The sequence below is a fragment of the Amia ocellicauda genome, chromosome 21, assembly GCF_036373705.1.
Source record: "Amia ocellicauda isolate fAmiCal2 chromosome 21, fAmiCal2.hap1, whole genome shotgun sequence".
NCBI lineage: Eukaryota > Metazoa > Chordata > Actinopteri > Amiiformes > Amiidae > Amia > Amia ocellicauda.
In genome coordinates, this window is record NC_089870.1 from 16,669,519 (window position 1) to 16,682,766 (window position 13,248).

The 13,248-nt window shown below is 38.4% G+C and overlaps 2 protein-coding genes across 4 annotated transcripts in view; one reads left to right on the forward strand and one right to left on the reverse strand.

Moving 5' to 3' along the window:
- Positions 1-283: 283 nt before the first annotated feature.
- ttc8 (tetratricopeptide repeat domain 8) lies at positions 284-9,602 on the reverse strand. 3 transcript variants are annotated; one of them, XM_066694552.1, is made up of 15 exons: positions 8,041-8,293; positions 7,050-7,079; positions 5,081-5,201; positions 4,409-4,472; positions 4,130-4,289; positions 3,870-3,959; positions 3,636-3,680; positions 3,321-3,406; positions 3,033-3,120; positions 2,760-2,870; positions 2,519-2,658; positions 1,878-2,052; positions 1,603-1,725; positions 1,307-1,390; positions 284-787 (listed from the first exon to the last, which is right to left on the reverse strand). In XM_066694552.1, exons 1-15 carry the CDS (start codon positions 8,152-8,154, stop codon positions 671-673), a joined length of 1,548 nt encoding a protein of 515 aa, XP_066550649.1. In that variant the 5' UTR covers positions 8,155-8,293; the 3' UTR covers positions 284-670. The 3 variants fall into 3 exon arrangements, with proteins under 3 accessions (XP_066550649.1, XP_066550651.1, XP_066550650.1); XM_066694554.1 differs by lacking the exons at positions 7,050-7,079; positions 8,041-8,293 and adding an exon at positions 9,551-9,602; XM_066694553.1 differs by lacking the exon at positions 7,050-7,079 and having other exon boundaries at positions 8,041-8,292.
- A 387-nt stretch (positions 9,603-9,989) lies between these two features.
- LOC136716712 (echinoderm microtubule-associated protein-like 5) overlaps positions 9,990-13,248 on the forward strand; it is a 62,749-nt gene continuing 59,490 nt past the window's right edge. The window contains exon 1 of the mRNA XM_066694057.1: positions 9,990-10,318. Coding sequence (XP_066550154.1) covers positions 10,122-10,318 — 197 coding nt within the window. The 5' untranslated portion in view covers positions 9,990-10,121. The remainder of the gene's footprint in view (positions 10,319-13,248) is intronic.

Sequence of the window (13,248 nt, forward strand, 5' to 3'; positions counted from 1 at the left end):
GCTGACGTCACACTGCCGCCAGACGCAGAAGCGCCTGCTGCCATCTAGGGGCAGCCTTGAAAAATGCAATGCAATCTTTCATATTATAGGAGGCCTACTTGTGCAGTTTCTATTTTTGAATTCATGCAAATGTGCTTTAATATAAAAAGCTGTTCATGGTAAATCAGTTTTTCCTCCAAAGACATACCTAGCGAACTGAACATGTTCAAAGCAACCCTGTGATACTGACTGGGAAACATGACTTTAAAATAACATGATTTTAGAAGGGAAAACAATAGACTGATTCAGATTTCTGAAAGTTTCAGTAACTTTATTCTTTGACTTTTGAAAATTAGAATTCACAGAAATTATAAACTATATCAAAACTAAATAAAGCCTTTTGTCCATTGCAATTTTAAAAATACATTTCATTTTAAAAAGCATTTATATATCACAGGATACGTTTATTGTAATGCACATTCCTTTTCAAATATATTCTATTCTATTCATACATTTAGAGACATTTGCTGATAAAAAGAGCTGTATAGAAATATACTTATAATCCATCCTGAGAACATATAAGTATTTATTTTAACTTAGACAAGCAACAGGAAAAACTACAGGTTACATCACTTAATAAACAGTCTGTATAACAGCAGAACTATTTATGGCTTCAATGCAGGTGGACTCTTCACAGCGCGGCAAAATGCTGCCGCAGGTGTCTGAGGATTTGCTGCGTGTCAACGTGATCCGGAAAGACGGCTTCTGATTTCTGGGCTGCAGTGTAACTGCTCTGGAGGTCTCCCATCTACAGACGACAAAAACCAGAACAAGCAAAGCAATTAGCTGCCCTTCATTAGAGCTCCCTTCAGTTTCAATGGGCCGAACTCCAATCAGTGCCCGCTTCGGTGCCACGCATTTCAAATACTCCCGTTGCATAGTTTATTTACAAACAGAAAGGCTTCTGGACAAAATAAACAGCACATATTTAAATCTGTAATTCTAACCAATATCTGTCCATGCAAATTTACAGGAAACAAGTTAATAAGCATGAAATATGAGGCACCTGGTGCTGGCTTATGTACAACAGCCTGCAGCTCTTTAACCTGAAATGGCTCACAATGCTTGGCAACAGCAGTATTATTTCCACGTAAAAGGTTTAGTCATATTTAACATGCATTCATATTCTTGTACTCTTATCCAGAATCCTATTAAATCATTTCCATCCATTCTTATGTCAAGTTGAGTTGATGTGATAGTGCCTAATATTAGCTTTTCAACACAGATAACGAACTCATCATATTTGAACATGATAGATTCGCATTACCTTATCCGAGAGCGAAGAAAAGTTAAAGTGAGGCTCATACATGTGAGGCGCCAGGGAGGAGGCTGTCTGCAGGAAAGCTTTGGCCTGAGACGCAAGGAGAAGGATCAAAACCCACAAGAATGTGTCAATATTAGTACAATAAGTAATATTATGCATATACTTATATATGTTTGTAAATAGTCATTCAACAATTGAAATAAAATCTGTTTTATACATTCATTGTTCAATGTTCATTGTATAAAGAAGGAGATAGAGACAATAAATAGTGATGTAGTCACACTTGTGTAGCGCCTCACCTGCTCCACACGCCCCCTGCGGAGCTCCAGGACAGCGAGGTTGTTGTACGCTTCGGCATGATTGTTGTTGTTTGCCAAGGCCAGTTTGAAACACTGATAGGCTAAATTCAAGTCCCCTATTCCCTGTGCAAAGCAGATTAAACATTTTCAATTATTCGTGAATGCTGACAGATTAATAATAACAGTATTTTAAATGTTTTTCCTTACAGTTTACTGTTTTCAGAAGGAAACTGTGAGGCACGGGCCGGGTTTTAGTGTCGTGGATCATTACATACCACTGCCACGTGTCCCAGGTTGTACCACACATCGGCCTGCTCTTCGTCGTCCGCAGCGAGGGACAGAGCGCGCTCAAACGACGTCAGGGTCATGTCATACTGCTGGGCGTAGAAGCAGCACAGGCCGAGATTGTTGTAGAGCTGGCAGTTGTACACCCCCATCTGGAGCAGACGTCTACGACACAAAAGAGAGGACGCAGTGTACTTAAATTGAGCTAAATGGCAAGCAGAGCACGTATATCTTCTTTTACAGCCAGTCTCCCAATGCTTTTGTAGATTTATTAGCGGGAGCAGAGTGCTAGGCTGATTTGATGGCACAACCCCCCCCTCCCCTTGCTTAATGAAAGAAGCCTGCCAAGTTTCTTCTTCTCTTTTAAAGGTTGATCTGACTAAAAAGGAATTAGTAGCATCCCTTGCAATAATCTGGACAGCTTAATTAGATTTAGGACGGCAAACACAGCAGGGCAAAACGAGACATCTTTCCTTGCATGTCAAGATGTTTTAAGAGGGTTTTTTTTGTTTTTCATTAGGAACATAAAACAAACCCTTTTACTGGCAAGTCAAGCTGACCAACTCACTGTGTCTTTTCATAGCGGGGTGTGATTTAGAAACCAAACCTCGCTTTGACAGTCTGTGCTTACCTGTAAAATCGAAGTGCAATCTCAGGCTGATCCGTGTAGAAGTGATTACTGCCGATACACGCTATGGCTTCGACATGGGTGTTGTCCTGCTTCAGAACCTCTTTGTAATACTCGGTGGCTGATGTGATGTTATTCATTTCCTGTTAAACCATGAAAAGGTTGAAATAAGTGATAGTACCACATTTTCTGATTGGTAAATGTGTTTTTAACGTGTTCTGATGTTCTGAGGTGAAATACATGCCTCATGAATCCGAGCTATTCCAGTGAGAAGTGTGACCTCTCCAGGGAAGTGGTCCAAACCGTGCTTGAAAAGGTTTAAAGCTGTTAATGGCTGATCCAAACGCTGATAGACCTGTTTACAAATGTGCAGAAAAATAGTTTGTTAATCATAGCATAAAGCATAATCACTGATCAGTATGCATCCAAATATACAGATTTCTATTATCCATTCAGCAAAGTACAATATTCTGTAATCTGTGTGAACCAGACACTGTTATTACTAATTGCTTATTACCTTTGCCAAGTAGAGGTATGTATCAACCATTTCCTGTTGACTGAGTGCAGATTTAAATTGTTTCTCAGCTTCACGGTGCAAACCCAGCCTGTGAATACAGTTTATATAAATTACTATGTAAATGTAATTCCTGGGCAGACCAGGGACCAGGAACAGCTACAATTGTGTAATTAAAATTAATCATTGCAACACTATAATGGTAAAAAGTATAACTGTTGTATTTTTACATTCATACATACACTGGGAAAGAGATGCAGTGAATCCAATGGTTAGGAAACACAGTGTTACCTGTAGTAGCATTTTCCCAGTTGAACTTTCCACCACCAGTCTTTGAACTGGGCATGCTCAGTGGCTAGAGCAGCAAGGTCTAAAGCCTACATATATAAATATGAAAGAAAACCATTAGATTACTACAGTCTGTTTGAAAAGTAACACTGTACACAGCCTGGCATCAGAAAATGTTTATTGCCGTTTTGTCACAGACACCTTGGGCCGTATTTTACGCACAATGACAAAATAATGTAATGTGTGTCTCTTGGACCCTATATTGTACATGGAAGCAATACTTTAATGGAATAAAATGAATAATAATAAAACACTTACAGTTTTAATATCATTTTCATGGTGGAAGATATATTCGAACAAAGTCTGCAAAAAAAACAAAACATGACATTCACAATTTGATCTAGAAATCACTCAGGTACACTGCAAATACTGTATATAAATAGTCTGAATTACTAGCATGTGCACAGTTTTCACAGTATCCAACCACAGGGTTCAACAGTTTTATTTCAGTTAATTTCTGGTGTTAATTGATCTAGTTAATAGTGAGAATACCTTTGATAAATTGGGCTTCTGGGCATACTTGGTCAGGTTTAATCTTGATAGGTTTATAAACGGCCCCTCAGGATTAGTCAGCATAGAAGCCTGAAAAAAATGAAGCAGACCTTGAGAGTCTATAAAACATGAGGTGGATCTGCTAATTCCTTTATGTTTTCAGCTGCTGTAACATTGACCTCAATGATATATTCACTCTCCGGCTGACACACTTATAGTCTAATAAAGGCTGTGTGTGAGGAAGCACGGCGAGGACGCACCGTTCCCAGTCTGATGAATCTCCCAGATGCACTGGTGACCGGGCGGGCGGTGTGGGCGGTCCGCGGGGTTTTGATGGCCTGTTCCATCGTCCCGGGCCTACCAGACTGTGTGCTGGGCCGAACAAACCCAGTAACGGGCCGTCCCGAATGGGTCATGGGTCTGCAAAGACAAATATCATGCTGGAGTTGAAATTAAAAAGACATCAATGAAGATTAATATAAAACCGAATGAACAAATTGACATGAAAAAATAGTATGTACACAAGAATCTATGCATACCTGACCGCAGGGCTTGGGCCTCCTCCCTGGCTTGTCCCTGGAAGTTTTAGAGATGTCCCCGGGCCTGATAAATACACATAATCCCATCATTATAGTACTAAACAATATGAATCTCACCATTAACCCTGCAGGGTGAATTACTAATAAATACATATATCTAGTGAAAGATATTTGCCTCAGTGAGCTTCAAGCATGTCACAACAAACAAGAAATCCAAAAGCTAATTAAAACACAAAATGTATAGACATGCCACAGAGTATGGAAAACTTAGGACAATTTGATTAACCTAGATAGTCTAGGTATCATGAAGCAAACAAACAACTCTTTATAAAAAACATTAAAAACAATACAAAAAAACAAGAAACAACAGCACATGAATTAACTCCCATTTCTTTGGGATTCATTACAAAGTCTACCTTGGTGTCTGTTGAGTGTATGGAAAAAAATAAGTTTCAGTTATTTGTGGTGTCCTGTTTATGCAGTAAATGAAAAAAAAAAAAAACATTAATTGTACACAAACTCTAGATTAGCAATTCCAGCTCAGACTTTTTTCCTATATTGTTGACCTCTGTATTTATTTTTATTTCTTCATTTTTTTGAGAACTCTTTGAAGTCCTTTTATCCCTTAAAAGCTAGAGATTATTCCCTAGGAACACATAAGAAGGCTCTTACGTGCAACCTGTGCAATCGAGCTCTCATCCAGCATCATCTCTGCGATTCCCTCCTGGTCCACATCAACCTCATCGACATAAACCATCTCTGTCAGAGCCCGAGTCTTCAGGCTCCACGCGGCCTGGAGGAGGGAGGGGAACAGTCAGAATGAAGGAAATTCAATTTAACTGTCGTTTTCCTATTCAGTAATATAATTAAAGTTCTGTAAGATCTCCCCTGGCTCCCCGCAAACGATCAAATAGCACACTGCTGGAACAACACAATCACAGTCTTATGGGGACATTGTCTAAATGTTTTTTTGTGTGTTTTTGTTAATATAGCGCTGACTGCCGTACAACCACATGCTGAAATTGCTGTGGTATATTACACTCTGACTGTATTTACAGATAAATAATGAAAGAAAATTAATTTCCTTTTGCAAACAGGAGGCTGACCTAATTGTCACCTGTAAATTGATAGCCTGTATGTTTCATGTGACACCTATTGTGGAGATGGTGTCGTCTTCCCACATGTGAAGGGTAATTATTTCATAGCCACAACATGCTCGGTAATGCATGAGGAAAAAGGATCCGGCCTAAGTGATTGGCAAATGGCTGATGACAACAATTGTTTTACTTCCGAAGCCGTGACAACACAGCTGATGGATTTCTGTTCGGTGGCTCTGAACGTATCCCGCCATTTGCCCTTCAAATGTTGTCTTCTTGTGTTATGTGAAAGGCTGGTGAAATGTGTAGAGACAGCTGCAAAATAGCTTCCACTTCTACAGATTCGTAGAGTGTGTGCTCCCAGGGGTGGAAGCCAGGGGTCTGTCACACAGGAAATCAGCTGACAAATTTACTAAAAGTGAGCTGGAAAACACAGGACAGGGTAGGAGAGGTAATGACAGTAACCTTTACAAGCATGAATGATCCTCTGTGAATAAGAGAAACCATCACTCTAAACATGGACAGGACAAGCTTTCAATTCCCAACAGTGAAACCCTGTGAAATTGAAAATATTCCTTATATTGACAGCCCATCGTTTTTCAAGCCAGTGTTTTAACATCAGTACTTACTTCCACACCTCAATGGTATTTAAAAAATAAGAAAATGAAACAGATATATCATCACATACTCCAGACTCTTGTTCTTGTTTTGTTTTTTTACATGCATTCCTGGGACATAAAAAGTAAACAGCTGATGTAAACATCCTCATTATTTTTGGTGAAACAATTCATTGTGACATATTTTGTCTCTGCAGTTATGAGAAGACAAAATGCATAGGCCTTCAGTTGCCCATTTCTGTCTCTCCTCAAGGAACAAAAGCCATGTATTCTTATAATTATATTTCATTATGTTCCACATTTATAGAGATTGAGACTTGTAGCCTATTACGGTTATTACATTCATTTTCAATAAGTAATGTCTAATCCCATCTCTTGGTAATTATGTTACAGTGGACATGGTCTGCGTCTTATAACTGTATCATATGAAATTAAAAACAAAACCACAGCCTACGTTGTTAAAGTTAATCCAATAATGCAACAGCTGAGAAAGCACAAAGTCTCATGAGTGTAATGAGATAAGATGGTCAACATGCAGGTTAGGCTGTACAAAGTTAATGCAGGTTTCTCATTTTGTATACTTTGTATGGATTGTCTGGTTCATTTTAAAGTAATACATGGTGAAACCTTCATAAAGGACTGGAAAATCTAGTTGCATTTTTTCTGTAAAGGCTATCTTTCATTGCATAGAGAGACTGAAAGACTAAAAGATGAACACAGACAGATATATAGGCTATTACAGAAAAACGTATATTCTAGTTGCCCCCTTCTACAAAATACCAATGTGAAATAGTTATTCCTGGAAATGCCACACACAAACACAAACCATCCTACCTACTATAATTAAGACAAAAAAATGAAAAGACAAAACAAGTTCCAGAAAAAAAAGTGCATTGGATAAAAACAGCTCTGAAATGAGATGGTTACCTCAGAAACAAGGGATGTTGTTTTAGCATCCTTTGAAAGCAATGGAAAGAAAGTAATGAAAGCAGAATGAAGCTACAATCATGCATGAATATGAAGACTGAACAACACATGCAAAAGGAAAGGAACATGTGAATGGAATGATGGAAAACTGCAAATATATGCAATTATTTTAATGTTCAAACAACTTAAAATCTATCTTTATTAATAATACATTACCTACATAGGCATTCAATGTTTTATGACTGAGGATTGGAAATATGTTAAATTTGTATACACTTACTTTTTTTTTTACATCCTCCCTACCCACACAGACACATTCATTTTTTCCCTTTATGCCTTTATAAAGTAAAATATGGCAAAGTCACTTGGCAGTTTAATCACAGTCCAACGTGTCATTATATATTTTTAAGAAAATAGAGTCTGTGGTGCCTGTTACTTGTTAAGTCAACATTGGGTGCTAAATACAAACATCAATTATGATATGTGATAACTAGTAAAATGTAATCACATGAAATCCTGTGTCACAAATCCATATTCTACCGTTAGATGAAATAGAGAAATGTAATGTGGTGTCGTACGGGACAAGGGACAAGTTTTCTCACCACTGCTTGCAGAAATATTTAATTTACTTAAATCATAACTCATTTAATATGTTAATACTCTCCAAAATTACCTATGGGACACGTGTGAATATGAATTACATTTGGCCAAATAATTACTTAAAATACTGAATTGTCCAATATAGGCATAATCTGATGATGAAAGTGAGCTATTTTAATGTATTCCTACAATATTTCAATAATAATACATTCTTCACAGCTCCTCTCATTGTTTATCCATAATAATAATAATAATAACATTGCACATTTACTAGTCATGTTGTTCGTCGTGTTTAATTATATAATATTTTTGGGAAAGGCAGGGTTTATATTGAGCAGATGGCGCTAACCCACACAACCACAACAGAAGATTGTGAGAATAATAATAATACCTGGTCTAATGGACTTTCCTCCAGTATCTTAGAGCAGACATCGGAACAAAGCTGCAATTTACGTCTCCTAAAATAGCTCCATGCTAGAAACAAGGGATCCATACTCAGTTCCATATTTTTGCTTTTAAAAGTGCATACAACAGATCACTGAACTATACATTTATACATCCAAAATGCGTTAACAAGGCTAATCAGACAGATGATGAGCGGCGTCCCGTCACTCCCAGCAACCGCGACCTGGGTCCTCTGAACTGTAGCGGTTCAGAAATGATGCCTGACGAGAAAGAAACATACATGATGCCTTGTTACCTTCTCGGGATAAAATATATTAAAATATCATATTTTATATTATTTTAGAGAATTTAAAACACGATATGTTTAGACTCCACGTTTTATTTTCAAACTAAAGAGTATAATTTGAAGGCGGCAATTGAAAGGAGTCGTTCTGCTTTCACAAGAGGTTAAACCCTTAATCCTCTTTCTGCATAAATACGGGGGTTAGAGACGATTCATTGTGCTTCACGGTGGCATTTACGTTGACCGTAGTGGTTGTAAATCTTACTATAAACCGAATATTGAATCGATGTTCTGATGCAATGCTGTATTATACGTACACCTATGTAAAGTACATGGGTAAATAATACACGTGTCCAACAGTGGGCGCTCATGACACTGAGTGAGGCCAGGGCTGTCAGAGGTACAGGTGGACAAGAGATGTCTAATTGCACTATAATCCATTTTACTGCCATGTGAAGGCGAATGCAAAACGGCTCCTATGGTTTGCAAGTGCATTTGTAGTGTTTAAGAAAGATGCTAGCAGCAACGGAGACTGTGAACTCTTCCCTAGGTGAGTTTTCATCTATACTAGATACTAGGCGGAGAGATTGACTTGTGTCCAACTAGGGAAACAAGGTTAAGATCCGTCCCAGTGCACTGGTGACCTACAACTGGATTTGAATCTAGGTGTCCAGATCTCGGCTTCAGATCTCTGTGAGTCAACCCACACTATTTCCAATACAACTAAGCAATTGAATTAGTATTGGCATATATAATTGACACATTGGTAGCAGCATCATTATGGTCAGATAGCAGTCGTTGAATTGATATAGGATATTCTGCAAAGTGACCTTCGACTAAAAGTGTTTGTATTTTTAAATAGAACTTCGGTCCCGGGGGACAGCATGATTCATGTTATCTTTTGTGCAATATGCATGGTATGCTATTATAATTAAGTGGCCCAAATTATGCGGTTAATTAACTTATAGGAGCGTCATCTGCATCGGGCTCATCGGGGTGATGATACTAGAAACACGACCGACGTGTGCAAGACAGCAACATGTCCTTAGCAACAGCTGTTACTATGATGAGTATGTCCCGCCTAGAGCTAAAATATGATCAAAATGCATGTAATCACAGTGGGAACCATTACAATACATACGATTATTGTATTGCTGTAATTATATATACACGCACACAACTTTAACCAAACACAGACATATAAACTGGTTACCACTCCTCTGTTATATCCCCATCTCTTCATCTGCCAGGCTTCACAGCCTCCTCTCCGCACATCATTGGAGAGAACATAAGATAATTAGGTCCCGCCCTCAATGGAATGTATTGGCTAATCAACTTTCCCTCATTGGTCCCTGTGGTCCTGCGGGGATTTGATTGGACAGATGGTGATTCGGTCAACGCTTAAGACTCGATTGTGGGCGTGGCTGGAAACTAATGCGAAAACTCCATGTTTATTATAGGATTTGACAGGAGCCGGAGTCTGTCTGAGCGCTACTGCTCACACGGGCTGCACTGACGAGGGGCTCGGTGTTAATACAAGAAGTGTTATTTTAAAAAAGACAAGCACCCCCAGCAAAAGAAGAGAAGATGATGCAGTAACAATATATATATATATATATATATCTAAAGAGATTCTGCACCTGAGGCTCATTTGAATAGCATTCTAGTGTTTCAGTGATGCTTTTATAAAGTGCAACATGCATTGGCATTAGAAGTGACGACTAGTCTGTGTTCAATGAGAAAATAACCCATACTCGGTTCAGAGAAGAAGAATCCAAGCGGACATGGCTGACAGAACAGCCCCGAACTGTCACCTGCGGCTGGAGTGGGTCTACGGCTACCGGGGACACCAGTGCCGCAACAACCTGTACTACACCGCCGCCAAGGAAATTGTCTATTTCGTCGCCGGGGTGGGAGTAGTTTACAACACCAGGGAACACAAGCAGAAATTTTACGTGGGACACAACGATGACATAATCAGGTAAGCGCTGTCAGACGTGTTCAATGCATACTGACTATGGATGTGGATGTTTTCTCCTCTGTGGATTAGTTGGATACAGTGGAGCTATCCATCAGATTCTGGCGCAACCGGGCAACGCAAGGTTAACCATTAATATACCTGGCTAGGTGTGTGTCAGTTGCCAGCTTATGCAAATAATTATGTTTTTTGTTTTTTTAATAATAAGTTATCCTTCAGTAGACATAACTAAGAGCGAGTTGTTTGAATATGGGAAATAAACCAGCTAAGTATGGACAGTATGACATGATTAACCTTCACCAACTACAGCCGGATGGACCTATTGTCATTGGAAATAGACAGCCCAGTCTTCAATAGCCAATGCTTATAAAATATGTGTAATATATATATTTTTATTGATAATCACACCCAGATGTGAATTGTTTTGTGGTAGTATCATTTCATGTCAAACTTTGTATTTAATACAATTTTTTAACGCTTTTTATTGACTTCTGACAGCTGGGGTTTTATACATTTACAATTAATTAACTGCTGCAAATGATTGCTTGTAAATTTTGCAGAATAGGTCTTGAAATAATCAAGAAGTTATTCAGTATATGAAAACACTCTCATTAAATAGGCTATATCTTCTGGTGATTGTAGGCTGTTTTTCAAGTGTTCTGCTCTGCTTTAGCTCTCTAGAATATATTTATGTGTGAATTGTTGGGGTTCAAGTTGGTGAATTGCCTTTATCTCCTCCGTGCTTGCTCTTGTTCAGAGAATTACCCTGTTAACATAGACTATGCCATCCAGTACACATCTACACATTTGTCAATACTAGTAAGAAGTGCAGCAGATGCGTATGTGAACTTAATTTATTAGGTTTTTTTTTATCTGTCCATCCCTTTCTCTAACACTAGCTGGGCGTATTATTATATGTGTTTAAAATTCTACTGTATGTGAAAGCCAGGATCAAAGGTGTTAAGTCACAGTGTGGGACCCTGACAATGGAAGCTGCCACTGGGGATTGCATTGTGCTGTGCCAGGTTGACCATCAGTCACTGTAACTAAAGAGGGACAAATGGTTTCTAAGGTGGAAAGACTCCTAGATTGAAGGAAGCTCAGCAGCCATTTAGAAAGGTTACCATAGAGTTCCCCTTTGAAATTGGTCCCTGTGGTTTAGGCTCTGGTCTTTGCACATTTGGTAAATGATGGGTCAAGGCCGGAGATCTGAGTCAGGGAGCTGTCTGTAGAGTGTGGTCAGGGAGTGGACTGAGAGTGTGAATGAGACAGACAGGGCCAGGCTTGGGCCCTGTACTGTGGATGGCAGCGCACGTGGAATTAGAGGAGTCGGGAGAGATGACACCCTCTCTAACAATTATTAAGTGATTCTGTGTGTGAATCTGAGAACCATATCATAAAAGATTCATTATGTCACTTGAATAAATAGCAGGCTATCCCGTAGAGCCACTTTTATACTTTTGCACAAATTTCAGGTTCAGTTCTAGAGAACGCTCAGTTGACGTCAGCTCTGTAACTAATATGCGTAGGTGAAAGTGAAGACTTGTTGTAATCATTGTTTTCTAAGAAAAGAAGAACAGCTTGTAACGAGAGGCGGATCACGATTTCTACACAATGTTCTACACAAATTATTTCTGCTTATAGTCATGCTTCCAACGATTGCCTCTCTTTGAATACACATATATTATTATTATTATTATTATTATTATTATTATTATTATTTTATGGTGGTGTCCTTAAGAGCTGATGTCAGAACTGCAATTCAAGTTTTCTTCTTGACCTCAGGCTCCAAACACATTTTTGCATGAAGGTCCAAAGCTTTGGTAATATTTTGCATTATTCATTGGTTCCCATTTCAACGTAGTATTCTAGAATTTAAGAACTTCTGTGATCTTAAAGTTAATGTATAAAAAATTGATACAAAATGTACTTGCATGATGCATGAAGCATTCATTATATATTTATCTATATCTATATCTATCTGTCTATTATATCTATATTACTTATATTATGTAATGGTGTAGAAGCTTTTATCGAAGAAAGTAGAAAGTATCCATTGTATTCTCTGGACTGATTCAATCATCTTTTTTCTTGTGTGTCCGGGAATTATTTATTTTTTGACACAAAAACGTAACGGAACATTTTTTTTGTTGAAACAAATTCAACTTTATCCTATCTATCTTTCTATTTAGCTGTGGCAACTCTGTGATGTTTTACATTGACCCACCTCCACCGTTTTTAAGTGAACTTTTCATTGCACAGGGAGGTACTGAACTGCTAAGGTTAAACCTTGTCATTAGTCAGCTGGCTTCCCTTCTGCATTATTCATGTGGCGATGGAGTATGCCACCTGGGATTGCCTTGGAATCCGCTGTGTGAACACCATTAAGAGCCTCTCTGATAATATATGCCAGAGTGATTAAACATACATTCCTGTGGTCCTGCTCAAAACATAAAATGTACCACCTTTCTGTCTGTGTTTAATATTATAAGTAGATATTTGCTTTCTGTATTCCTCCTACTAAATGCAGTTTTTGTGTTAAGCCTTCCTGGAGGAAGTGTAGATTTTTTTCTGCTCACAATCATTTTGAGCAATGTAAACTACGCTTCTAATCAGACAGGCTTTGTCTCCCCGACTTATTTGACAGTCCGCAGGAAATACAAATCGTCTGTGTTTATTTTAGACTGCCATAACATGTAACCCAATCATATATTTTTTCCCGTTGTTTTGTGCACAGCAAAAACGAGAGGTCATATTAGATGGGCTTTTGATTTAAGATGATCATTATGATGCAAATGAATATTACTCTCTGTGGAAAAAGGATTTGCATTGTGGATCCCACCCCCCCACCCCAATAACACAATAATTTAAGAACTTAAAACCTTGTACATAGATTAGATTGCAACATTAAGGCTGGAATTTATCTCCCGTGT

Excerpts from the sequence above, each read along its gene's own strand:
- ttc8 (XM_066694552.1), bottom strand. The coding sequence starts at position 8,154 with ATGGAACTGAGTATGGATCCCTTGTTTCTAGCATGGAGCTATTTTAGG. Across the intron at positions 7,080-8,040 it reads AGGAAAGTCCATTAGACCAG|GATGCTAAAACAACATCCCT; the intron begins GTATTATTATTA and ends TTGCTTTCAAAG. Across the intron at positions 5,202-7,049 it reads CAACATCCCTTGTTTCTGAG|GCCGCGTGGAGCCTGAAGAC; the intron begins GTAACCATCTCA and ends TCCCTCCTCCAG.